Genomic DNA, 26,928 nt, shown 5'->3' on the forward strand with positions numbered 1-26,928 from the left:
CTGAGCTCGGAAGTGAGGGATCCAAACTAAAGATTGTGGTAGAAAAGGGATTTGAGCCCGGCTCAGGGGGATCCAGGATTAAGAGTGAATCGCCCAACTTGAATGTTTGTAAAGGAACTTTTAGTTGTTTTGGTACATCAGGCCCTCTGAATATAGAAACTTTGATAACTTAAGAGACTTGGGCACAGAAGGCCCTGATGTTGGTAATGGAACTGTGTCCTTATGCCGAAGAAGCCCTAGAGTGTGCTATGCTCGAATGAACCGCCTTGTCCCGTGCTGAAAACGTGGGGAATGGAGGCCAATGGCCTGAGCATCCTGACTTATCATTTTGTGAACACTTATTTCTTTTTCATGGACCTTTGCCCACACTATATGTAAATTAGCAGTAAGGATTGGCAATAGTTATTTTTTTAGTATAGACCCTTTTATTTTGACTCCACTCCACTAGGACTGCGTTATTATTTAATGGTCGTGGCTTGCTCCCATCTTTCGATTTAGGTTTAGATAGCTGTTTATCACACCCTTGATGAAGTTCAATAAACACCTTTGAAATGTCGTCACTTGTGTCTGTCTTACTTTGATACCATGCCTTCTTTACATATGGTGTCAGGGTGGGATATCATTCAACTGATACCAGTTGAAGATCCAGGTTGATAATTGTCATACCACCAGAAGGGGAAAATAGAATCGTCAAATTCCTCCACTCTCACCGTGTATCCAAGCTAAAAGAGGTTTTGCTCGCTCAACTACGTATCCTGACAGGTTAACAATATCTGTTCTGTAAAACTCAAATATTATTAGACACCCTTCCTCTCTCCCATTACAATATACAACAGTGGGATTGAATAATACTGAAAGTCCGACCAGCCTTTAACTTTATTAGACCTAGTGCTTTAAACCTCCTGAGCCTTTATTTTTGGTACCCAATTGCCATCCGTTGCGGGGCCATTAGGGTTAGAGACCAACCAACCAAAGTCAATCCCGTCAGCGGAATCAAACTCAAGAATCAGATGACTTCGAAACTTTATCCGAGGGAGTCTAGACCTGTTTTTTTTCTGATTCAGAAAAAAACACAGAAGGAACCCTTACCCCACCGGAAGAAATGGCCGACCTAGCAGATGTCATAGCACAGTTGGGGGCCCATCAAATGCAGGCTGAAGCTAGGATCCAAGTAAAATTAATGAAATTGGTTGAGTTGCAAGCTAGACCCCTACTACCACAGGGGATACTTCAACCATACCTGGAAGGTGAATATCTAGGGAATTTGTTCTTGAATTTTGAACGCCTGGCCGAACAACTAGGATGGGAAGAAAACCTTAAAAGGTGCTATTGGGCTCCTCTGTTGAAAGGTGAACTACAAACCGCTTATCAACTACTTAATCTTGCCCAGGGAACCACCTGTGTATCCATCAAAGAAGGGTTGCTGAAAAGAGTGGGGCAAACTTGCAATGTCTATCGACACAATTTGAGGGCCATTAGATTAAACCCGGGAGAAACCCCCTAGAAATGGGTGAACGTGTCAAAAACATGGTAGCCCTTTGGATCAATAACAAATCCCTAGAATAGTTAATAGAAATGATCACCTTCGAACAGTTTACCAATTCCTTACCCCGCTTTTTGCAAAAAGCTGTCTTACAATTAAAGAAATGGGGCATTTAGCCAGACACTGCCAGAAGAATTTAAGGGATGAACCTATGGAAATAGGCTGTTTAAACGGAGAAGAGTGGGAAGAACTCAAAGAAGACATAGAGACCTTTAGCATATGTTTATGTCAATCTTCTACTGACTTCACATATGAAAAGGCTTGTGTGAATGGGAAGCAAGTAAAGGCATTAATTCACTAACGTAGCAAGCAAATGGCTATACACGCTGACTTGGCCACAACAAAGGGCCTTGAGAACGCTGCCCTATTTAGAGTTACCTGTGTACATGGGGACAATGAAGTATAGCCCAAAATACCTCTGCACATTAACATCTGGGGCGAGTCCTATTTAATATCTTCAGCCATCATTCCTGGACTCCCTGAGGAAGTTATTCTGGGTCGGGATTGCCCTACCTTTTCTACTCTCTTGCAGGAAACCCTACCTCTCTTTGGAGATTGTTTACCCCAGAAATTCTGGCAGTCAAATTACTACTCCCAAAACTCTCCAATATGGTACTGGGAGAAATCAGAACCCCACAAAACCACTTCAAGATATAAAGAACCTATGAAACCCAAGTCAACCCTTAGGGACCAGTTCATGGGTTACTTTAGAGAGACCAATAAAACCACCCCCCCTCCATCTACACTGGCAAAAGAAAATCAATGCAATATGGGTACTCATTCGAAGGTCTCTGTTAGGCATCCAACTGAGAGTATGAAATTGTGAACTGTGAAATCGAAGTAGTCCTGCAGCGGGTCAAGTGAAAAACCCTGTTCACATTCTAAAGTCTTCGATAGCCAATACGAACTGTATTGGTCTAAGCCCGGCTGAGGGAGACTAATTGTGGAAAAGTGATCTGAGCCCGGCTGAAGCGGCTGCGGGGTGAAGAGTGAATTGCCCTACTTGAATGTTTGTCAAAGAGTTTTTCATTGTGTTGGTACATTAGGCCCTCTGAATCAAGAGACTTTGAAAACTTAAGAGACTTGGGTACAGAAGGCCCTTATGTTGTTAATGGAACTGTGTCCTTGTGCCGAAGAAGAAACGTGGGGAAGGGAGGCCAACGGCCTGAACATCATGACTTTTGTGAACACCTCTTTCTTTTTCCTGAACATTTCCCCACACTATTTGTAAATTAGCGGTAAGGATTGGCAATAGTTTATTTTTAGTATAGGCCTTTTTATTTTGACGAGCCGCCACTAGGACTGTGTTGTTATTATTTGATGGTCGTAGCTTGCTCCCATCTTTAGATTTAGGTTTAGATAGCCATTTATCACAAAAGTTCAATAAACAACCTTGAACTGTGGTCACTGTGTCTGTCTTACTTTGATACCATGCCTTCCTTACACACCCAAAAGCCACCATTCATACTACTCTGTTGGGTTATGGATGTTTGGGTTAGAAAGGGTGCACCAAGGGAGAAGAAAGAGAAAGAGAAACAACCCCCAAAATTCCTGAAAATCCCCTTCTCCAGCTGGTGCATTGGACTGAAAAATTTGCCCATCTCTGGTATGCATAATCTCAACAATACTATGCAGAACAGTCCATATACCTGGTGCTCCATTTATAATGAAACCTGTGAAACTTTCAGTAAGACTGAATTATTCAGGCCATCTGTGACACTAGACAAGGAGAGGTCAGCCAGCAAATTCACAAGCCAAACCGGTGTGAGTGGCCCAGCTTCTTGTGGAGATTTCTAGACATCAGGAGGACATGCATAACTACTGCTTCTGCCGCTGCCCCAGCCAGTGGTAAAGCACTCAGGCCGTTACCCAGACAGAAAGATTAATTCAAGGTCAACAACACCAAGGACTAGAACCAGAGGACCAAATGTACACACAGCAGGACTAAAGAAGAATTTGGCAATGAGTGCCCAAATCTTCCTTAGACTGTTAGACTGTGTGACAGATTGTATACCATTTTCAAGGGTCAAGAGACGTTTCTGCCATTACTTCAAGAGGATTGTTTATTTGGAGACTTGGCAATTTCTTACACCCCCGGGGAATCTTGACTTTTTGGTTAGATTATCTGGAATTGACCCTGGTTGTTAATTTAGTTAATTAACATTTTGATCACACCCACTACTTTTCTGTGTTAGTGCCTCATTGGGTACACTTAGCTTCTGACAGTTAAGATAATTAAAAGGTTGGGCTCAGTCTCAAAGACTTGTCAGATTACAGGTTTAAAAAAATATGTGCAGGTCATATAATATATCTAGGTTCACAGAAATCTCTCTCTTATAAGGGATACAAGCTAAACTGACTTGCACGGACTGGGAGCTTTATAAACTATGCAACACAAATGTCTGGCACCTGCCCTCTGTGCCAAATGTTTACAAACCAATTTGCTGTTGAAACACACTTACATCAAGACAAGCTCAGACTACATAGGAAAATACCCTCACACCTAGCCGGTCTTGCTATCATGGGACACTTTTGTGGGACAAAATGGGCCAGTTTGTTGATTACATACTCTGTGTAGCTGGTAGTTTTAACCAGTTGCATTGAGCAAGTGTGCATCAAAATTCACTAATGGCCACACATTATGCCAAAAATGTGCCCCTAGCTACTGCTCAAAGTTTGTGGCATTTAATGAAAAGGGTCTACCCAGACGGCAGCAGACTTCATACAACCAGGAGGGGGATTGATCCCGTGATTTTGTGTTTTGCCTAATTGAAACTCCTTGACTTTGAAATTTAGTTTTGCCATTAGCCCTGATTTGAAAAAGACACTGGTGTGTCGAAACACGTGTTATCCATAAAGGGCAATACTATTTAATTTAATGAATGCCAACCATTTCACAAATATCCAGTGTGGCGCAGTTCCTGAAGCGTGGAGTAGTACCAATAATAATTTTATGAAAAGGGATTCACATTTGTGGAATACCTATTGGCACATTTTTCATCATGCATCAGGATATATTCTAAAATGTTAAATTTTGAGTTGTCTATGTTGTAAAAACCTTAACTGAAACGAGTTAATGACTGTAAATGTTCAATATGGATCCATCCTGTACGAGTGCAGAAGTACGAGTCTGACAAAGTGGTGGCATGGTGAATGACAAAGACTTTTATTCAGGCAAGAGTAAAGTGGAAACCTATCTCTTCCTAACTCTAAGAGGGGTTTCCCTTCCTCGACTAAGGAACTAAGAAATCGGTCAGAATGTTCAAGTAAATAAACCTGCATCAGTAGGCTCTGCACAGACAGATGTCAAAGCGAGTGCTCTACTCGCTGTGCCATCGGACCTTCTTCTGGACAATGAGCCACAGTTCCAATCGTAGGGGGAATTTCACCTGCGAGAATAACTCCCTTTTACAGGTCTCAGTTTCTTTCTGAGGAAAAACAATGTTCCAGGTTGTCGTGCTGTAAAGTTTCAGTTCCAATACAAAAGAAAAAAGATCCAACTGAAACATTATTCCTTATTGACCATAGTTTTGTTTCACTATTGGGTTCCTGGAGAATGCCTCTTCTCCAGGTATTTGATTCTCAGTGTCTCCACGGTGACAGGGGAGTGACTCCCTTCCCTGGGTATTTTACTGTTCGGCTTCACGGTTCACCATCTTCACTACTTCGGTTCCTGGAGAATGCTTCCCTTCTCCAGGTAGTCTATTCTCAATGTTCTCACAGTGCCGGGTGAACAACTCCCTTCCTCTGGCCTTCCTTCGGATTGTGTTCACAATACACAATCTTCTGGAAAACCACCAGGAGGTATTGTTTCCTTGTACTGAGATTTCTTGGCTTCACAGTTCAGAACGGCTGGGCGGCATGACTCCCTTCCCCCAGGCATTTCTTAAGACTTTAGCATGTAGTTCACACTGCCAGCGGGAATACCTCCCTTCCCCTGACTTCTCTACCCCTTTCGGCTTTCACAATTCAATGTTAGCAGGCGAAATGCCTTTCACATGCGCTCCCAGTCTTATGGGTGCAGTAACTTAGGTTACTCTTCATAAAAGTGTACAGGTCCCCAACCCGTGTACAAATGCTTGTCAGCCCTTCTGGAGGCCCACCAACCTTCCCGGTAAAAGCCAGGTACTTGAAAGGGGCTTGCCGGTGTTCTTCGATCGGTTGCAAGCTCTCCTCTGTAGTCTTTTGGGCCTCTCGTGGTCCCTGCTCCTTTCTGGTGTGCTTTGGTGGCTCTGCAGCGTTTGGTTTCTCACGTGCTGTGTGTCTCCTGTCAACCGCACGTTCCAGCTTCTTGTGTCTAGACGCCTGCTTCTCCACGGTTTGGGTCGGCCTCTCCAATGCGAACTGGATTGGGGCAGTTCTGCCTGCAGGGCACCATCCCTAGCATAGATTTCTCCTGTTCTCCGCTCCGGTTTGCTTCCCGTCTCGCGGTTCCTCCAGGGAGGGCTTCTCTATCCTTCCTGGTTTCCCTCTTCAGTTTTGAATGGGCTCTGCCCAATCATGTTTTGAGAGGAACTAGACTGTACATTCACGTTTTTGTGAGTATTCTCTATGCTTCTGCACTTCTTCGTCCCAGTACTAATCTTGAGCTCTTCCAAGGAGTCAATTGGTCTCTCCCTCGTCTCAGTACTTAAGGGATACATGTCTTACTCGTCCCTACCTATATTGGTAGTATGACAAAAACATATATGAACACTAGGGAAAGTGTTGGTGAAAGTGGGGTATGCAGGAGTGTTAGAGTTAGGTGGGTTATGGGGATACCATGTTCTCCCCAAGTCGTCACTAATCCCATAGGGGGCTTCTCTCCCCATGTGATCCACCCGCTGAGTACCAACACCGGGGGGACTATAGGGTAGCGGACTCACCTCCCTGACCTTATGGGAAGGGGCTCTCCCTAGGGGAGAAGTGACGACATCTGGGAATTCGTCACAATACACACAATGTTATGCTATTGACTTACCAGTTATTTCATGCCTGAAGCTGCTCCAGTTGGCATTCAAAGGTTCTGCAGGACTGCACACCAGATCCTCCTTTTGTGCACTTGGACTATCTTTGATTTTTCCGGTCACCTTTGCGCTTGGGACTTGCCTATTCAAAATATGAAGAAGATACAGTGATCAGAAACGTTTTATAAAAATAGTAAGCCGTTTTGAAAGGATGATACCTTTATAAGACCAACAATTTTGTATGAATGCATACAGTTCTTGCAGTGCAAATCTAACTGGGAATCAACAGACCACTGTGCAAATTACCTGGTTAGAAGAATGGCACAATAGGCAAAATAGCATCAGAGCCTGGCAAATACTTATGTAATACTTACACACAAGTCAAAACTGTTGGCTTTTCCAATGCCTGTTTTTAACAGGACTTCAATGCTTTTAAATCATGTGGCTGAAGGCAGACTTGGATAATACAATTTTAGACCACCAGTAAAGCATTTACAGATGCAAAGAAGACATTAACCCTCAGAAGATTGAATAGAAATAACACTTGCAGGTTTTTACGGCAAAGGTAGTTGGTGCTGCTTGCAAGAGCTAGCTCAAAGACATCCCGAGAGGATGTGATTTGGGTGAAGAGGGTTAACTATTGAGTGGGAATGGCCACAGGGATTACCTATGAGGAGTCAATGGGTGGGTAAACTGTCACTACTGTGCCACTGGCGCACCAATTGGCACCCATCATGGACTAATTGGGACTCATTCATCTCCATAATACTCCCTGGACAATACCTATTCATATTTTTGTCTTTACTTTCCGTTTGCAAGACTTTGAAACTTCCTTATTTAATTTCACAACCTACATGTCCCATAATGCACCTTGTGGCAGTTCCCATTCCCTGGCTATTCCTATGCAGCAGTCTTACAACTACAATTCCCAGACACCTTAGAGATCCGTGCAGCATTCACTTTGCGAGGACCAGAGCAGTCGGAGGCCAATTACCTTCAGGTGTGCTGCTCCAGGTGCTGCTAATTAGCCTTTCCTACAGCACAGGGCAGGTCAGTATATACGCAGCTGCCTGCAAGAGCACAGGTCTCTTGCATTGAGCTTGCTTCCAGCCCTTTGTTGCTTTGTTCCTTGGATTTCTGCTGTGTCCTGTTTCCAGAACCTGCTCCTGTTCCAGATCCCTGTTCTCCCTGTCTTGCAGCCCTGTTACTTTGCCTTCACACCCCTGCGCTTCCTATACTGCGGCCCTGCTCCACTGCTTGCAGTCCCCAGTTCCCTATCTATAGCCCCTTGCTCTCTGCCACCAATTATCTTCTTCCCTGGCAGCAGTTCCTTCTGCTGTGCCCATTGCCCGTGTTACATGCGTGTTACCCGTCTTTAGATTCATTGTTATCAGTCTTTAGTCCTGCCCTTGTTATCCCGCTTCAGAGCTACAGTTTCATTGTTATCAGTCTTTTGTCCTGCCCTTGTTATCCCGCTTCAGAGCCACAGTTCCCTTGTTATCATTCTTCAGTTATGCGCTTGTTATCCCACTTCAGAGCTACCATTTCCTTGTTTTCTCTCTGCAGTCCTACTCTTGTTATTCCAGTCCAGAGTTACTGTTCCTTGTTACCAGTCTGCAGTTGCAAGTCTCCTTAGCCCAGCACTTAGATTCTAGTTTTCTTGCTTTTCTTCTTTCTTCCGGTTTTCTGTCCTGAACCTTGCTCAATTTGACTTCCCTTTTGCCCCTGGATATTTCTGTTACAGTTCTTGTCTTCACTTGTGCCTTGTGTAATTCCTTTGTTCAGAGTTTGGCTGCTGGGTTTCCAGCAGACAATTTCTGCCGCTTTCCTTTGTCGCGTGTTAGTATTGTACCTTGTGCCATTGTTAACGGTGTCCTGGTTCGCGTTTCAGGTGGCAGTCATTGTTCATTTCCTGCTGGACACGTACAGGCTTCAGTCTTGTGAGTACTGTTACCTTGTGTGTGCCTTAGGGTCCAGACACAGACACCTACCGCTTCTGCTCCTTTCCATGACCATTCAGAGCGGGAGCCTGTAATAGTAACCAGCTCAGAAGGCTGGAGTTTGCCTGGTTCTGTGGGAAACTCTTCCCCCCATTCTGCATACACCCCAAGAGGGAACCTAACATGTTTGTTTTACTTGTACTCCCTGCCCCTTCCGTTCACTGCCTTTGTTGCCTATCCTTTCTTGTCTGCAGGACTCCTTGTACTTTTCTACCTTCGGCTTTGTGGACACATCTTTCTTTACCTGCAAGCCACTTGACATAAACAACCAAACAATGCCTACAAATTTTGTGTCCCTTCTCAAATTGTATCTCCTTATTGGTACGCCAATGCAACAGTTTTGGCTTATAGATGGCACATGAGCACCACATAATAGCCAAAACTATTTAGAGGTGGGTACAACAGTGCGAGAAATTGCAGGGGAAGGGTCCAGCTGGGGTCCAATAACTACGTGCCGGCCAGGTGTTATTTGTAGAGTAGGGCCCTCATTTACTTCCTGAAGTGCATGAGGGAAAGGTAAATCCTGCTGTGTGCTGGGATGTTGTTCCAGGCTCTGGCACTGTACACATGCAGGCCTGCATTGATGCATAACTCCATCTTCATTGTGAAATGTTGGCTTTAATGCATTTAAACTATCATAGCACATGACAAAGTTTATACTAAATCAATCAGTGGCAAAAGAGGGGAACAAGTAAAACAATTACAAAAATGAACTACAACTAAACAGTAGTAACATTACAAAACATTTACAGTAATGCAAAGGATCAAGCACCACATATAGGATTGCATGATTTAGATGCGAGTGAGGCAGTTTGCAGGTACCTCATAATTCTTCCCAAAAGCCAACCTTCTGGGGCCTCAGTATTTGTGCTGATGCACGAGGGAAATGTTTAAGCTCTGGAAAAAGTAGACAAAGATGTTCACAATAATCTGGTATTACAGATAGCCTGATGTTATGGCATAAAGAAAGAAGGTACACTATGCAAAGCTCCTTTATTTTGTACTTATTCAGCAAATTACAAAAGTAGGACATATTAAAAGCAATAAGTGTGGGAAGAAGTTCAAGTTGCAGTGCATGAAGGAACAGGAAGAGGGACGAAAGGAGTAATCCGTGACATGTGAAAAATGAAGCAAGTGACCGATTGAGCGGGGAGCAAGGTGTCTTGTTGACACAACCAAAAACCTGCCATTGGTGTTGGAACCTGGGGAAATAACCTTAGAATTGGCAAGTACTTAGGAAGTCCCAGAGGTAGTTAGGTAGACAAATCTATGGCTTTCAGGCCCTCAATGCAGCTAGACTTTTTAGATCGTTAACACCGATCTCAAATCTGAAACTAAATTGGGCTTTAGGAAAGTCCGGGTTAGTGTGGAGGGAGTCCACTAGTGGTCAAGAGATGGATGCCTAGTAGAATCTTCACCAGTGAAAAATAATTAAAATACCACACCATTTAAGTTGTGTTCAATAACTACTGTTTTTGGAGTCTGGGTGATTGTGAAGCCACAATCACATACGAAGAGAGGGAGCTTAATAATTTATTTAACATAATAGCTGGGTAATTGTCCCTATCGACAGACTAAATTTCCTCAGAGAGTGGTTAACCCTAGTCTGCACTGATGGGCCGCCTATCTAGGGGAAAATCAGACGCCTCGCACTCTCCCAGACTGTCTATTACCTCAATGTGAGTACTAAAAACTTCATCCTCTCCAACTTCTTTTATAACAATAGAGCTGGACTGGTACTTTTTCCGTTTTATTCTCATACTCCCCAGGCCATCTATCACTCGAAACTTCAGTCTTAAAACAACATATAAAACGACAAAATATATTGTCGGGACTCACTTTAGTTAATGAACTGCTGTCAAAATGTTCTTCCGAACTGATTCTAAAAAGAACCAGAGTAACAATTTTGTATGGATGAGCAGGTGCACTTCTACTAATTCCCAAACAAAGTCAACCAGTTTCAGTGGCACTTAGATTGTTAAACCACCTTCTTCAGGACAAAAACATATCTGGGAGAGTTACGAGACCTTCATTACGTTTTGTTGTGTTGCCAGAACAGTCCACAATATTATTTTGTGCTGACGTTCATGTACTTGCCACCTGTGTGGACAATGAAGAGAGACACCTATCAGTGCTCCCATTCTCAGCTTTACTTCTGAGATCAATACATAATGATCTAAACATTCAAAACATGCCATATTTTCTAAACAATTAGATCGCCACTCACCAATATTTACTTTTTGTCATGACCCACAGGACGCGCCCCTTTTGGTCTTCCTGGTCCTTATCGCAACAGGCCTTGCGTTCCCTGACTCTCCCAACATGGCCGTTCAGCGTGACACGCCTTCCGCGGTCTGTACATTGGACGTAATGTATTCTACTAATAGACCGCACCCCCGCGGACTATTATATAGGAGCCTTCCGTGTACCCATATCCCCGCAAGAAAGGATGAGAAGGATTAATACAGGGTTGTGCATGTATTGTGCCTCAGACAAACACTTGGTTAGAGAATGCCCTCTGGCCCCTTCTCAGCGTTCGGGAAACGCCAACTCTCGATACTATATGGAGCAGGGCTTCAGGAGAGAGATGTTTGCTCCACATCAATTCCATCCTTGAACTCTCCTGGACAAAACAATTTAGTGATACTACAGGCCTTCCTATCAACCTCAGGGAATAAGACCTATCCTGTTTTGGCCTTGGTGGACTGCGGGGCTATGGGAATATTCATTGATCGAGAATGGGTTTTTAGTCAACACATCCCATACGAAACATGAAGCATCATGCAGCCGCTAGAAGCGATCGATGGAAGGACCCCTCACTTCGGGGCCCATAAGCCTGCAGACCAAACAGATCCAGCTTTCAATTAACCACCACCAAGAGCGGATTCAATTCGACATTATTAAGTCAGCTCATTACCCCATGGTACTGGGCATGCCCTGGTTACAGAAACACAATTCGTATATCAATTGGACAGCAGGATCACTATTCCTCGGCTCAGAGTTTTGTATGTCTCACTGTCTAATCCTGGATCCCTCCTTGACCCCCTCCAAAGAACCACCAATAGACCATCAAGCACCTCTCATGGTTTCTAATATCGTGCAGGTTCCTAAGGCCTATCAGGGTTTTGTTGATGTGTTCTCAACTGCCATAGTCCAGGCCTTACCCCCTCATAGGCCTGAAGACTGCGCCATAGAAACGGATCCCTCAGCAGTGATTCCTTTTGGCAGGATGTTCATCCTTTCCGAACCTGAGAAAAAGGCCCTCCGAGAATACTTGGATACCAACCTTGAGAATGGCACCATAAGACCGTCAAAATCTCCAGCCGGAGCTTCATTGTTCTTTGTTCCTAAGAAGAACACTAAGGAACTCAGACCCTGCCTCGATTATCGTGGATTAAATCAATGCACCCTCAAGGACCGGTACCCTTTACCCTTAATCTCGGATATCCTGGAAGCGGGTCAGAGGTGCTGTGATTTTCACGAAACTGAACCTCCGGGGTGCCTATCATTTGATTCGTATCCGGGAAGGAGACGAATGGAAAACAGCATTCAGAACACCCTTTGGTCACTTCGAATATCTGGTCATGCCCTTTGGATTAGCTAATGCCCCAGCAGTCTTTCAACGTTTTATGGACAGGGTGTTCTCAGACATGCTATTCCTCTTCATCATCGTCTACCTGGACGAAATTTTGATCTACTCCAAGGACCTTCTAAAGCATGAAGAGCACGTAAAGGCAGTACTACAACGACTCTGTGAACATAAACTCTTGGCCAAACCCAGGAAATGTCTTTCACGTTGCTTCTGTTCATTACCTAGGATTTATCCTTACTCCAGAGGGAATTGGCATGGACCCTTCAAAGGTAAAGGCTATATTATCCTGGCCTGCTCCCACGTCCGTGAAACAAGTTCAATCCTTCCTGGGGCTTGCCAATTTCTACCGGAAGTTTATACCCACCTTCTCTGAGATTGTTCAACCGATTGTTGCTCTCCTGAAGAAAGACTCCTTTTGTCTGGTCTATTCCGCAACATAAGGCATTCCAACTCTTGAAGCCAAGATTTACTCAAGCTCCCATTCTGGCCCAACCCAACATTGATCGACCATTCTTTGTGGAAACGGATGCCTCTAACTATGCCATTGGAGTGGAGCGGTGTTGAAGCAAGAATTTGAGGATAAACTAGAACACCCCATTGCTTACCTTTCACGAACCCTGACTCCCAGTGAGACACACTACTCTGTCCTGGAAAAAGAACTTTTAGCCATTCGCCAAGCCTTCACTCAGTGGCGACATCTACTCCTGGAAGCAAGATATCCAGCCCAGGTCCGCACGGACCACCGAAATCTTCAAATTCTACAGTCATTAGAATGTCAGAACAGTCGTCGGGCTCGTTGGGCCTTCTTCTTTGCCCAGTACCAGTTCCACATCACTCATGTTCCTGGATCACAAAACTTGATTGCTGACGCCTTATCTCGACAGCCTGACTACGAAACTACCGAAGGTAAGGCCTATTCTTAGTTTCCCCACACGATTTTTGGAGCTCAAGCAGTCAACCTCCTGGAAGAAATCAGAGTACAAACCCAATCCTCTGAACTCTGGAAGAATATTTCAAGAAAGAATCAATGGAACCTGAGAGTCAAGGAAGGATATTTGTTCAAGGACAACGCTCTGCTCATTCCTACACAAAAATTACAACAAAGAATAAACCTCTGTCATGATACCCTTCACTCCGGACATTGTGGCATCACCGACACCCTCCACCTCATACAAAGACAATTTTGGTGGCCTAAAATGAAGACTGACGTACAACTATACGTCCGAGCCTGTGCAATCTTCCAGAGGGTATACCACCATCATGGTCACCATTGACTTGTTCACTCATATTGCTCATTTCACACCCCTCAATAAGCTACCATCCTCATCTGAACTGGCTGTAATCTTCCTGGAGCACATATTCCGCCTTCATGGACTTCCTTCCAAGATAATTTCCGATCGAGGACCTCAATACGTCTCACAATTCTGGAAACACCTCTGTCAAATATTAGGAATCCAACACGCTCTTTCATCAGGTTATCACCCTCAAACCAACGGGACCACAGAACGTGCCAATCAGACTCGAACAATATCTTCGATGTTTGCTACTAAGGTTCAGGATGACTGGTCGGTCCCGATACCCGTGGCTGAATTCGCCTATAACAATTCCGATCATTCAGCAGTTAAGACCAGTCCCTTTTATTGCAGCCAAGGATTCCATCCATCAGTTCTGCCCTCTGTTCTTCCACAACCCACACAGGTACCTAATGTCGACTCCTGGATTGAAACACTCATCGACATACATAAGGAGACCAAAGAGCACTTAGAGAAGGCCAGAACACAGACCAAGAGATATGCGGATTCCAATAGAAGACCCGGGCCTTCTTATTCAGTTGGAGATCAAGTCTGGTTGTCCTCGAAATTACTACCCCGACATCTACGGCCAAACAAATTGGCCCCCCGGTATTATGGTCCATTTTCCATCAAGGAAATTATAAATCCAGTCTCGTACCGGCTCAAGTTACCAGAATCCTGGAAAAAGATTCACCCAGTTTTTCACACCTCCTTATTAAAACCTTACATTCAAACCTCCCGGAAATCCTGCAGACCCACTCCTGTGGTGGTGGACAATCAACTGGAATATGAAGTGTCCCGGATATGCGACTCCAGGTATAAACGGGGTCAGCTTCAATATCTGGTTGAATAGAAAGGATATCCCCCAGTGAAAGAACTTGGGAACCACTTTCTAATCTGAATACCCCTCGACTGCTCAGAAGATACCACCTCATACACCCAGGCAAACCTGGTGGAACAGATTTTCGGAGGAGGCATGCTGCCATGACCCACAGGACGCACCCCTTTTGGTCTTCCTGGTCCTTATCGCAACAGGCCTTGCATTCCCTGACACTCCCAACATGGCTGTCCAGCGTGACACGCCTTCCGCGGTCTATACGTTGGACATAGCGTATTCTACTAATAGACCGCACCCCACGCATCTCAATGCTATTGCCAAGTAGCGATCAGACGTGTGCTCCGTAGTTTGCAGTATTGCTTTCCTGGTTCCTAGCCTTTCTACTTCCATTCCTTGCCCCTTTCCCTCTTGCTTCCTGGACTCGTGCGCCATTAGCACATCTTCTTCGTTTCCTGGATCCCCGGATTGCTGCATCCCGGAATCTTAAACACACGCTGGAGTCGGAAGAGACTCACTCAGCCTATTTCAAGTCCAGGTCTGTCTGCAAGAAGACACCGCCCACGGAGTCCAGCAAGGATCGGTCTCAGGTGAGAAGGAGGTAACTCCGTGACACTTGTGGGGCTGATGCACATAAGGTCATTAATTCAGGATGTGTAACATCTCCTGTCGGTGGCTAGGCTACATATATTCATGAATTGCAGCCAACTGTCCTCCCATCTCGTAATCTGACAAGGACAAAAACACATGGTATCGAGCGACATGCTGTCCCAAGTGCCCATGTATCCTAGCTTGCATGTCTAATAGTTATACAGGATCATCTGTTCCATCGGTGCAAACTAATACTTAGTCGCAGCCGCCACCCGACTTTATTTCAGTTTTTTACCTTTCAGATGGACTCGCAACTTCCGAGCGGGCGCTGTGTTAGTCGTTGCGTCTCCTGTTCATCGAGTTCCCATAATGCTGTATTGCATGGGTAACAAGAGGGGACAACATGCATGTAGAAAGTGATGACAATCTTAATACACACTTCCTGTTTGCTCTACAAACTCCCAGCCATTTTGTAGCATATAAAATCTGCCTGTGTGCTAGTATGTTGCTTATCCTTTCAGTCTTGTTCTGTAACATTTGCTCTTTGTTACTTATTTTCCATTTGTTATTTGCTATGTTTAATGTTTCATGTTTGCAGTCACTCCTGTAACAAACAATTTTCCATCTTCGTTATAACCAAAAACAGAACACTCTTTTCCCGTCACGTCAGCAATCTGGCATCAGGTGTCTTGTGTGAATAGCCCTAGTTCTCTTACTTGTTATGTAGCTAATGTTGACAGGCGTTGCCAAGGAAGGGTATCATTTATGCCTTAGGTGTCTGACTTCAGTCTGAAGACCTAATTTTGTTCCCTCTGTAAGAGAAGGTTCACAATGTTCCCTCCTCTGATTAATTAATTTGTTCAATCACCATCCATCACAGATCATTCTCGGAATAGCCCTTCCCCACAAAATGTGCAACCATAGGTGCTGTAACTTTCTTTGTTCTAGTACACGATTTATGTTCAGTTATTCTCTGCCAAATTGTTTGTGTGGTCATGTCTACATACCGTAATCCACATGGACATGTAATCACAAGCAACATTCTGAGTGTTGAAATTAGTGAACCCTCTTTGCTGCCATGGTGACTTAAGCCCAACGTTTATTTCTTGGCTTCTGCTTGTCTGGGGGCACACTGAACAGCTCCCACACAGTGTGTGTCCTATTGTTTGTGAAGCCAGCCATGACAATTACAAGTCGAACCCACCCTCTTAAAATCTATCTCTTCTCACAGTGCTCCAATTTGCAAAAAACTGCTTATGAGTTCCGAGATCACGGTCCTTTAATCAGGATTAATCTTCTAGTTGAGTTAAGGGTAGAAGCAACCTTTGTAATTTTTGGAAAATATATTAGAAACGTGGTGGGCATAAAAGACTTGAAAAACCCCTTCCAGTTGAGATGTGAAAGCAGAATTAGCCATTTAAGCCAAGAGAGTCAGGGTCATGACGCTGTCAGGGAGGGAGGATGGGGGTGGGTGAGAGGAAGCCCCTACCGACGAGGGATAGGGGGCCTACCATGCAGTATGCCACAGCTGTTCCCATCCTAGTTTAGGGGTGAAGCAGTTCGGGAGGGGCAGTCCCTAACCTCATTGAGTCTGCATGGTAAATGACTGTTGGTACTGTTGTTTCTTCCACAATGTCGGTAAGCATCTCTTCTGGGCAGATTTCTATTTTCTCTTTTTCAGAAATGCCAGGAACAAAAACCTCCAGACTGCCACAATGAAAATCCAGACAAGCACTGCAACTTCCAGAATGCATCCCAGAGTGCATCTGGGAACAACCAGAAAAACCCAGGTCAGAACCAGAGGAACAGAATCGAGAACAGAAATGTATTGGATTGAGAGGTTTACTGCCAAACAGAAATGAGACCTCCCACAACTGACCTACCAAGCCTAGAGGCACCCAAGAGGATTTGGGGGGCAGAGTTGGGTGAGGGAGGGGGGGCAACAGAAAATTAACTGAAAGGGAGAAGGGACTGCAGGGGCCGAGGGGGGAGACACAAATCCTCCCTAAATCTACTTATAAACCAAACTCACCCGCACATGGAGAAAGTCACAACCAAAATGTTTAGCCTGAGAACATGGCTGCCACTCTACAAATGGATATTGGAAAAGGGGAGATGGCTAAAAACCTTCTTGAAACTTTGCAGGGGGCAGAGGAAGCCCCAATCCCTAGAGGGATGGCTCAGCCAGGGATTTTCTTCCACAATTCCTGTCAGCAGATTTCTCGTGTCTTTTTCACAACCAGCAGGTACAGAAGCCTCTGGACTGCTGCAACAATAACCCGGACATGCATCTGGGAGCAGCCAGAAAAACCTACACCAAAACCAGAGGAATGGAATCGAGAAATGATATGGAATGGATAGGGATGTTCACTGCCTAACAGATGCGACACCCCACACCGGACCGACCAACCAACCAACCCCAGACGGACCCCAGGGGAATGGTGGGACAACAGAAAATTAACTGAAAGGGAGAAGTGAGCACGGCTGCAGGGGAGAAACAGAAATCCTTGCAAAACCCAGTTGGAGCCTGTGAAGATGGCTGCAACGCATGGAGATCGAAAACTATATAAGCCTTCTTAAAGCCTTTAGAGGAAGACTCAAACCCCAGAGGGATAGCTAAGCCTGGGATTAGCCATGGGGAGCATGTGACCAGGGAGATCAATGGGAGCTCGGAGAAGTGTAGGAAACGGGTAGGCTGGGCTATAAAATCACAGCCAGCACAGAGGAGATTGAAAGGTGTTGGGTGAGGTCAGGCGCAATGGTGATGGACCGAGAGACCTAGTGGAGTGCGGAAGGTGGAGCAGAGGGCGGAGGAGAGTGAGATGGTGCAGGTAAGGTATTGTCTGTGAGAGGGGATGGTACCAGTTGCGTGTAGTGTCATGAAGGGGTGTAAACGGTCAGTGAAAAAGGGAGACCACCATGGGGCGCAGGCAAGATAAAAGCCTGAAAGCTAGGCTCCGTGCCTGGCTCTGGTAAATTGCGGTGCATCGGTGGAGTTGAACCCCAGGGTGCTCACATTCCGGCCCCCGGGGCAGCAGAAGACGTGCAGCCCCCCCCGAGTAGAGGTGCTGCGTCCCGACCCCCACAAGGCACAGAATTGGCCCAGGAATAAGGAGCCGGTGGGCGCAAGGCAGAGGGTGCGTGACACAGCCCAGGTAACGGCCCAAAGAGAGAGGGCCGTGACCGAGTCGCGGGTTGTGGATGACCTGGAAGGAGGCACTGTGGCGCTGAGGAACATCCAACCGGCATCTAGCGATAGCAGCGAGGTGCTGAAGGACAGCAACCCGTGCCCCAGCAGAGGAAGCGGACGTCGGGACCGGTGCCACCCCTACCCCACTGACCGCAAGGAGCCTGGAGGTAGTGCTGAGAGCTATGGGGACTCCATGAGTGGCACAACGCAGGAGGGGCATACCAGGGGCCACAGACAATGCTAGCAGCAACTCTGAGGTGCTGCGGGACGGCGGCCGTCCTTTGTTCTCTCGCTGACAGCACACCCGTAGAGTCTGGAGCTAACAAAGCTGGGGGCTGAAGAATAGCAAACCAGACCCCAGCATTGGAGATGCACACAGACCGGTGCCACCCCTCTCTACACCTCATGAATAAAGCCTGGAGGCAGTGGAGAGGGCCTGGGAGAACTTATGCTACACGAGGGCCACACGGACCAGAGGGGAAAGGCCACCGCCACCCCATGATCACATGGCCTGCAGGACAGTGCAGCCAAGGCCCCCCCATCTGGACCTCAACCAGGAGAGCCCAACCTTGACACTACCACCTGGAGGCAGTAGACCTAGAACTGGGGGGCGAGGCGGAGAGAGCCACCACCCAAGGCGAACGACACAGGAACCAGTAGCCCCACACACTAGGACTGAGGAAGCACTGTATACCACAGTGGCCGGACTCTAGTTGGGGCAGCAGGTGGGTAACCGGAACATCCCAAGCCAGCTGCTTACAGGAGCAAGGGGGTGAGGAAACCTCACACAGGTGGAAAGTAAGAAGCCTAGCAAGAGGAGAGGACCCGAGGGCACAGGTCTCAGGTACAAAAAGTGCATCATACCTCAATGGACTGGAGCTGAGAAGGAACAGAGGCGGCCTGCCAGCTCTGAGACGGTTCCCACTGGTTAAAAACCGGGACTGCTGACCTAGAGCAGGGGCTGAGTGAAGTGGACCACTGGACGGGAGGGAGGTCATCAAGGGGCAGAGACTTGTGGCGGGGAGAGGCGTAACGGACGGGGGTAGGACAGCCGGGGTTGATGAGTTGGCGTAAAGAACTTGCACGATACCAGTACCAGGAGAAAGAGGAAATGGCGACGGTGAAGGGAGAGGGAGGGCCTCACCCATGTGCTGTAGAGATTGGCACCATCAAAAAAGACATACAGACAATCCTGGAGGAGATACGGGGCATGAGAACTGATATCGGCGCCAAAGTGGCAGACCTCTCGGCAAGGGTGATCCCCCCCTAGAGGACAAAATGGGGGGCCTTGAAGCGAAGCAAACCACACCACATTGGTGGTCCTGGAGATGCAGGAAGGGGCCCGCCTCCAAGAAATGGAAAGGCATGAAGAGGAACTCCGGCTCAAGGTGGACGACATCGAAAACAGAGCGGCGCAACAACCTCCACGAGGACGGAACACTATCCCGGGCGCCAGAAAATTCTGAAAGCTTAATACCCCATCACCCTGAGTGGAAAACACTTCAGGGGACAAGGAGGGATATTAACAAAGGTTCTACTGCTATAATCCAAATGTTACGTTAATACTGACGGGTCTCTGTGGGATAAGTATTTTGAGCAGGGTGTGTTGGGGGAGACCAAGAGATTTGTAATAATGGAGCACTGGGCAAGGGGGAGGAATGGACAGGGGAATTTTTATGAAGAGGGTGGGAGGAAACGGGGAGGTGAGACATCACAGGGGAAGTTACAGATAAATCTAGATGCATGGATTGAGAGGTAAACTAGGACCAGGGCAGGGTCCTCAACCTGGGTGGTTGGGTCTGATACCACAATATGGGAAACGTGGGACCCCAGGCTTTGTGGGGGGGGGGCAACGAGAGGGCGGGAGTGGGGTGGGGGGGAAGAGGCAGAACGGGAGAGGGAGGGACAGGGGGAGGGTCTCATGCAGCGAATTTCATGGGAAGCAGGGGGTGATGGCTCCTACGACGTCTGGAGGGGTAATGAGAACAAGGTGAAAAGAGGGTATGGCAGAGCTACGGATAGCCACGCTAAATGGGGGCTGAATTTCCAAAATAAAAGGTCACTGACAGGTAACATGTTTCATAAACATCATCTGGCGGGGCTCTTCCTACAAGAGACCCACTATAAACAAGGGGCAGAGTCCCCGATCAAAAGTAGGGACACTGGTAAAATGCTCTAGGCTTCACATGAAGACTGCAATAAGGAGGGAGTAGGTATTATACTGGCAACAAAGTTTAAGATGGTGGTGACACAGGTCAAGAGGGGGTTTGGGGGTCGATTTCTCGGGGTGAAGGGTCTCCAAGAGGAGGTCAGGTTCACATTAGCCACTGTATATGCTCCGAATGTGGGGCAGGTAAAATTCCTACATAAGATAATGGGGATGAAGGAAAACTGGGTGGGCAGAAGGGGTCACAGTGCTAGGAGGGGACTTCAACTTTGTAGAGGACCCAGCAGTGGACTTTGGTCACTGAAGGGGGGTGGGAAGAAGAGGGCAGCCAAGGAGAATGTTGATTTTAGAAATCTGTTGCAGGATTACTACTGGGTGAAAATATGGAGGGAACACCACACGGGCCGGGAGGGTACACCTTTTCTCCCACATATCAATCCTATAGTAGGATAGACAAGCTGCTGGTGCCGTGGGAGCAGAGGGAGCTGCCGCAGGGACCAAGGGTCTAGGTGATAATGTGGTCGGATCACAAATTGGTGACTGGGGAATAGCGAGTCCACCACCGAGGCAGACACGCATGAGGTGCAACGATACTGACGAGAGACCAGGTATACTGTGATTTTCTGGGGAAGGAGATAGGGGAATACTTTACCACCAGCGATAATGGGGAGGTGGGCATGACAATGGTGTGGGAGGCAACCAAGGTGACATTCAGGGGCTTGCGAATTTCAGACGTGGCCCAGAAGAAAAGGAAGCAGGGCCTGGCCAAAGCCAAGATTAGAGGGGAACTGAAAACACTGCGAGCCAGACTAGGTCAGAAAGAAGGTGACAGGGGTGAACTCCTGGGCAGGATGAGGGACAAGCGGCAGGAACTGAACTCAATATCCATAGTGGAGGTGGTTAAGCGGATCAGATACACCCAACAGAAATACTATGAACACAGAGACGCAACAGGGGCCTTCCTGGCGAACAGGGTGAGGAGGGATAGGGCGGCAAGAAGGATCGACAGGATCCAGGGAGCAAATGAGGTTATGATAGAGAAGGGGGAGGAAGTCTCAACCCAATTTGCAGAGTTCTACAGAGGGCTCTACACCGAGCCCGGGACAGCAGAGTGAGAGGAGATCCATGACTATTTAGAGGAGATAGGCCTTCCAGGGCTGGCGCCAGAAGATGAGGAATTGCTGTATAGGGAAGGGACACAGGAAGAGGTACTGCTGGCGATCGCAGGCTGAAGGCAGGGAAAGCCCTGGGGGAGGACGTATTCACTACAGATTTGTATAAACAGTATCAGGACCGCCTTGCAGGGCCCCTGGCTAAACTGTTTAACTCCATAAAAGGTGAAGGGTCCATCCCGCCAAATTTCCTACACGCCTTGATCACAGTGATCCCCAAAAAGGGTAAGGACCCTACTAGCTGAGCTTCATACAGACTCATCTCACTACTCAATTTGGATGCTAACATCTTTACCAGGGTGCTGGCGTCCCTCCTAGAGGCCTACCTGACCCAGCTGATACATGCTGAACAGGCCGGATTCATAACACAGAGGCAGGGGGCAGACCATATGCGGAGGACGCTCCATATTCTCCACGCACCAGGGGTGGCAAGGGAGGGCATCCTACTGCTGGCCCTAGGCGCTGAGAAAGCGTTTGACAGGGTACACTGGGCTTTTATAGGGGAAGTCCTGACAGCGATAGGATTGTGGGTGGGAGGATATGGCGGCAGTGGATCGCAGCCTTGTATTCAAAACCAACAGCCAGCGTAGTAGTTAATGGGATGTGACAATCATTCCAGCTACACTAAGGCACTAGGCAGGGGTGTCCTCTGTCTTCCCTGCTCTACCTGGTGGTGATGGAACATTGGGCCAGGGGAGTGCGGAAGGGATGAAGGGAGTGATGGTTGGGGGTCACATGCATAAAATGAGTCTTTGCTGATGATGTCTTAGTGTACATTACGGACCCACGGTCCTCAATGCCACACTTGGAGAGCCTGGAGCAATATGGAAAACTATCAGGCTTTAAGGTCAATTTCGATAAATCAGTGCCCATGCTGGCTGGGGGGGGGTGTCGGAAATAGACAAACTATGTAAGGAAACATCCATTCCAGCTGCAAGATGAACATTTTAGATATCTGGGAATACAGGTGTATATGCAAGCAGGGGACTCTATGCAGGGATTCACCGACCGCAATGGGCAACAGTACGCAGTGCCGTGGAACAGAATGGGGCTCACATGGATGCCGCGTCTTAACTGTATAAAAATGGCCATCCTACCCAAATTCATGAAATTCATGTTCCTGTTTCAGATGCTCCCAGTAGTGGTCCGGAAATCCCTGTTTGAGGAGGTCAGGGCAGTTCTGATGAAATTTCTGTGGGAAGGGGTCAAACACCGGATTGCATATAAGACACTGATCCTCCCAAAGGAGGAGAGAAGGGTGGGCTTCCCAGATCTCATGACCTACTACAAGGCGGCCTAGCTGCGGATCGCCTAAAGCCAAAGACGGAAAAACAATGGGTACCGCTGGAAAACAAGGTCAGCGGTAAACGGGGTCCAGTCGGCCGTCACCCTGGAGAAGTGGTTGTGGGTTCCAGATTCCGAAGAGGGTGCTACGTCATGCCGTCCTGGAAGTTTTATGGACAATCTGGCGGGAAAGAGGGGAAAACAGGTGGCTGACCACATGGCCATCCCCCCTGAGCTGCATCTGGGCACCACCTCTGCGAGATGGGATTATAGAGCCACTAGTGTTCCAACTATGGTATGAAGCAGGGCTATGCAGGGCGGGCCAGATGTGGGAAGAGGGGACCTTCATCACAATAGAGAGGCTAGCAGAATGCCTGCAGATTGGCACACTGTCCATCTTCAGCTATCTGCAGCTGAAGGGAGTCCTCCTGGAAGATCGCGGGGAGGGGGTGGAATCTGGTGAGGGGATTGACAGACTTAAAAAAACTCATTCTCACGAGAACGGGCTCCAGGGGCCTCATAGCTAGATTGTATAATGGGATATTGCTGCGGGAGCTCAGTGATCCACTCCCAGCCAGAGCTAGATGGGGACATGATCTGGGAAGAAAGATCAATGATACTCTATGGGCATTAATGTGCAGGAAGGTTGTAAGTTCGATGGTCTCCTTTCAATATCGGCACCATGCCCTAATAATCTTACACAGGTGGCATTATCCGTCGATGGTGCTGGCAAAGATGTGCAAGGGGTATGACCCAGGCTGCTGGAAATGACGGAAGATGAAGGGGGACTATGGACACGTGTGGTGGGGATGCGGGAGGGTGCAAACCTACTGGCGGGAGGTCTCATCATGGATCAAAGGGGTTGATGGAATTAATAGAGAACTCTCCCCATGGTTGCTTCTCTTTGGGGTGACATTGGAGGGCGACAAGGGGGAAGTAGGGCACATGGTGAAGGTAATGTTGGTAGTAGCCAGATACTGACTTGCCCAGCTGTGGAAGAAACCGACAATGCCAAGTGAAAAGGACTGTAGACAAGGTGTGAGCCATATACGATATGGAGTTTCTTACACAGTCCCGCACCAATATTGAGTACCTGTCTTTGAAAAGTATGAGCGTGGAGACGCAGGGGGGGTGGGGGGGAAGAGCGTAGAGAAAGATGGATGAGGTTGAGGACTCCCGGCAGTGGAATACCTGGTCTCCTGGTCTCACAGTCCCGGTGTTAGGGAGAATTCTCTCTTTAGGCTGAATTTCCTAACCTAGTGAGTCCCCCTGCAGCTTTGCTGGATTTCTGGAGTTTGTTTTTTTCTCCTGCTAAGAGTGAGACTCTTTTTCTCCCACTCTTGGACATGATTTATGGTGTTCCTTTGACTGTTAATGTGTTTTATGGGCTATGGGGTCCTTTACTCCATAGGGTCTCATGTGTTTTTACTATGTGTGTTACACAGCACCCTCCGTGCAGTAACACAGGGGTGTCATAGTGACACCCCACCATAGACTCTATACCCTGGGACTGACTACTGTCTCCCAGGGCATGTAAAGTCACCATTGGCTTTACTAGTCCCAAATTATTAACAGAAACCAGTACAAACCATCATATTGTGGACGTACTGGTCGGGGCAATTCGATTGCCCCGGGGTCTGTTAGTCGAGGGGGTACGTCTCCGTTCCCCCTGATCGAGTTTTGGCTGGTGGCAGTGGATACTACTTTTTATATTCGACCGCGAATATATCCCTATGGGATTTCCCCAGTGTTCGAGTCTACCAACTTTAATTATTTAATTCTCATAGCCTCGAACATACCGCCGGTTTATTTAATTAATATTAATTCGCCGGTTGGTATTTTTTGCCAGGACTCGATTCTAAAATGGCGTTTGTGTTCTCTTCTGTGACTCCAACCCAAGTCGAGCCCTTTGTTGCACTTTTTGGTGGGCTTCTCCACAGAAGCCTCCAAAAGTGGTGCCACTCTGTCTGGGTACCACAGGGGGTGTGGGAGGGGGTTTAGGCACCCTGGACTGAGGTACCTTGGTAACTCAAGTCACACTCTTGTGTGATTGGCCCAAGTGGTGAGCCGGCCGGCTCACCACTTAGCATGTTTGATTGACAGCTAGGCTGAGTGAATGGGGGTATGCTGCATAAAAGAGGGCTTTGGGGACTGGAACTTCAGAAGTCGCCACAGGACCTGAGAATCCGACGAGGGAGAAGATGAGCCGACCTACCACGACGACGCCACCGGTGGCGCCCTGCGGAACCGACTCACCACTTCCCGACGGCAGAGAAGATCTCCCGGCTGGAGAGGCTTCTTCCCCTGACTGTTGGGCACAACCAGTTTACCTTCTTCTCTTCGCACCCCAGCCCGGCTTGTGGTCGAATTGCCCGTGCCAAGCACCCCGGCAACTGGATAGCCACTTACCACTGGACCGCGAACTCCGCAGCTGGTTTCTTCCCTGGCAGTGCAACGGACTCCTGTCTTCCTCCCCGACGAGATCCTCTCTTCCCCCGGACGAAGCACCGACTTGCATCCGCTGCCAGGAACAACTGCCCCCGCTGGAGTATTCTCACCACTTTAAGGTACCGTGTCCGCCAGGCCTCCCTTTCTAAAGATTGCTACAAGGTAATAATAACCCCTTAACCTTCTGGACTGGGCTGGCCGCCTTGACCTTCTAACTGGTCCCTTTCTTTTTGTCCAACTCTTTTTTGAACCTTTGCAAGACTCTTGTGCACTGCAATCGTGTGACCTTGGACACATTTCGTTTGATCCTCTTAAAGTGGATCTGGCCTATTGAACTCTAACTTCACGGTTTTACTTTGCCTTCCTCTCTTGTTGTGTTCTTGTTAAAGTATTGGGATCTGTTTCAATTTATTCTCTGCTTTTCTCTCCCTTATAAAACGTGCCATCTGCGTTAAGCGTTCACCGCTGTCTGAAAATAAGTGTGACTTTACTTAAGACTTGTCTAATATTCTTCTAAGGGAGTGTATACCTTTTAGTGACCGTGTTTTTGAATTGCTTACTATTAGTGCCTGTGTTTTGTTCTAGATGTGGTTTTAAATAAATAATTATCTCTTTTACACCAAGCCCTGGTCAGTGTTAACTTGTTCTACTGTGTTCTTTTGACCTATTGTGAATACTCTGTATACTGCCTAACTCTTCTTGAGGGAAGTCTGACTGCTCAGCCACAGCTACCACGTGAATCTGTGTGGTACAGACTGCTACCAAGTGGTTTTACTGCCAAACACTTGTAGTCTTAAATCTTTTGCAGTGGTCCCAGAGGGAACTGCACAGGTTTCTGCCTAACACCCGGGATTGACACGAAAGGGGCAAACACTAAGGAAACAGAATCCAATGGGGGAATGGAAACAAACTCAGCCAGAAGACCACAAAACCATTCGTCAGGGGGAATGCTGGCTGGGGATGGGGAGCCTCCTGAAGTGTAGGAATGTTTGAATGTTGCCTGAGAGGCAGTTGTAGACCTGAGCCTTTGGACTGCATTACACAGCGGAGCTTAAAGAAGGGGGTGACCAACTGGATATGTCGGGGTGATGTAGCAGGGATCATTCAAAAAGTTTGCATTGTATTTGATTAAAATGTCAATAAAGTTTAATTCTCCAAAAAACAAAACAAAAAGGTGAGTGAAAGAAAGGTGAGCGATAGAGGGGGTAAGTGTACGGTGTGGAAGCGGGTGAGAGTGAGAGCAAATGACGGATGGTCTGTGACAGGAGAGTGGGGGGAATTGTGCTGGACACTATGCCCCTGAGACTATTAGATACTGGAATCCCGATAAGGATTTGAAAATATAGGAGTTGAACCTCACTTTAGCGAGGGATGCATTTATTATCGGTTCTCTTCCCTGATGACTATATTTTGTGTTGCCATATTTACCTTGCCCTCAGGCCGAGGGACGAGGACTCACAATGTCTTGTGTCTGTTTTCATCCAATGTAACAGTGTTGAGGCCTGTACTGCAGAACAACAAGAAAACAACTTTCTTTTGATCCTAGGGATATAGCACCCTGCTTTCGTTCTTAGTGGCCTAATGGTACAAGCCCCTTGCTTGTTCGTTGGCACAGCAGCTATTCCATCCACCCCCCTTGCTTAGGGAATTACTCTTGAAATGTTCCCACCAACAATCATGTCTTCCTCCTTTGCTTAGGTTAGCATTGGCATTCTCCTAGGAAGAAGTATTCTCAGATGGATTGCCATTTGGCAAGGGTGCGAAAGCCCTGGCTGTTTTGATTTGTATTAGATAATAAAATGACGCAGGTAATTCCATCTCCGAAAAGGGTAATCTGCTGATCAGATTCCCCTTTTGTAAGCACCATG

General features: G+C 47.2%; 1 protein-coding gene across 3 annotated transcripts in view; it reads right to left on the reverse strand.

The window, feature by feature from the left end:
* Positions 1–26,928, reverse strand: part of EXD1 (exonuclease 3'-5' domain containing 1) — a 1,277,614-nt gene that overhangs the window by 677,495 nt on the left and 573,191 nt on the right. For all 3 annotated transcript variants that reach the window (XM_069638368.1, XM_069638367.1, XM_069638369.1), the window contains exon 5: positions 6,504–6,631. In XM_069638368.1, coding sequence (XP_069494469.1) covers positions 6,504–6,631 — 128 coding nt within the window. The remainder of the gene's footprint in view (positions 1–6,503; positions 6,632–26,928) is intronic.

This window comes from Ambystoma mexicanum, chromosome 14 (assembly GCF_040938575.1).
Source record: "Ambystoma mexicanum isolate Mex_15411 chromosome 14, UKY_AmexF1_1, whole genome shotgun sequence".
NCBI lineage: Eukaryota > Metazoa > Chordata > Amphibia > Caudata > Ambystomatidae > Ambystoma > Ambystoma mexicanum.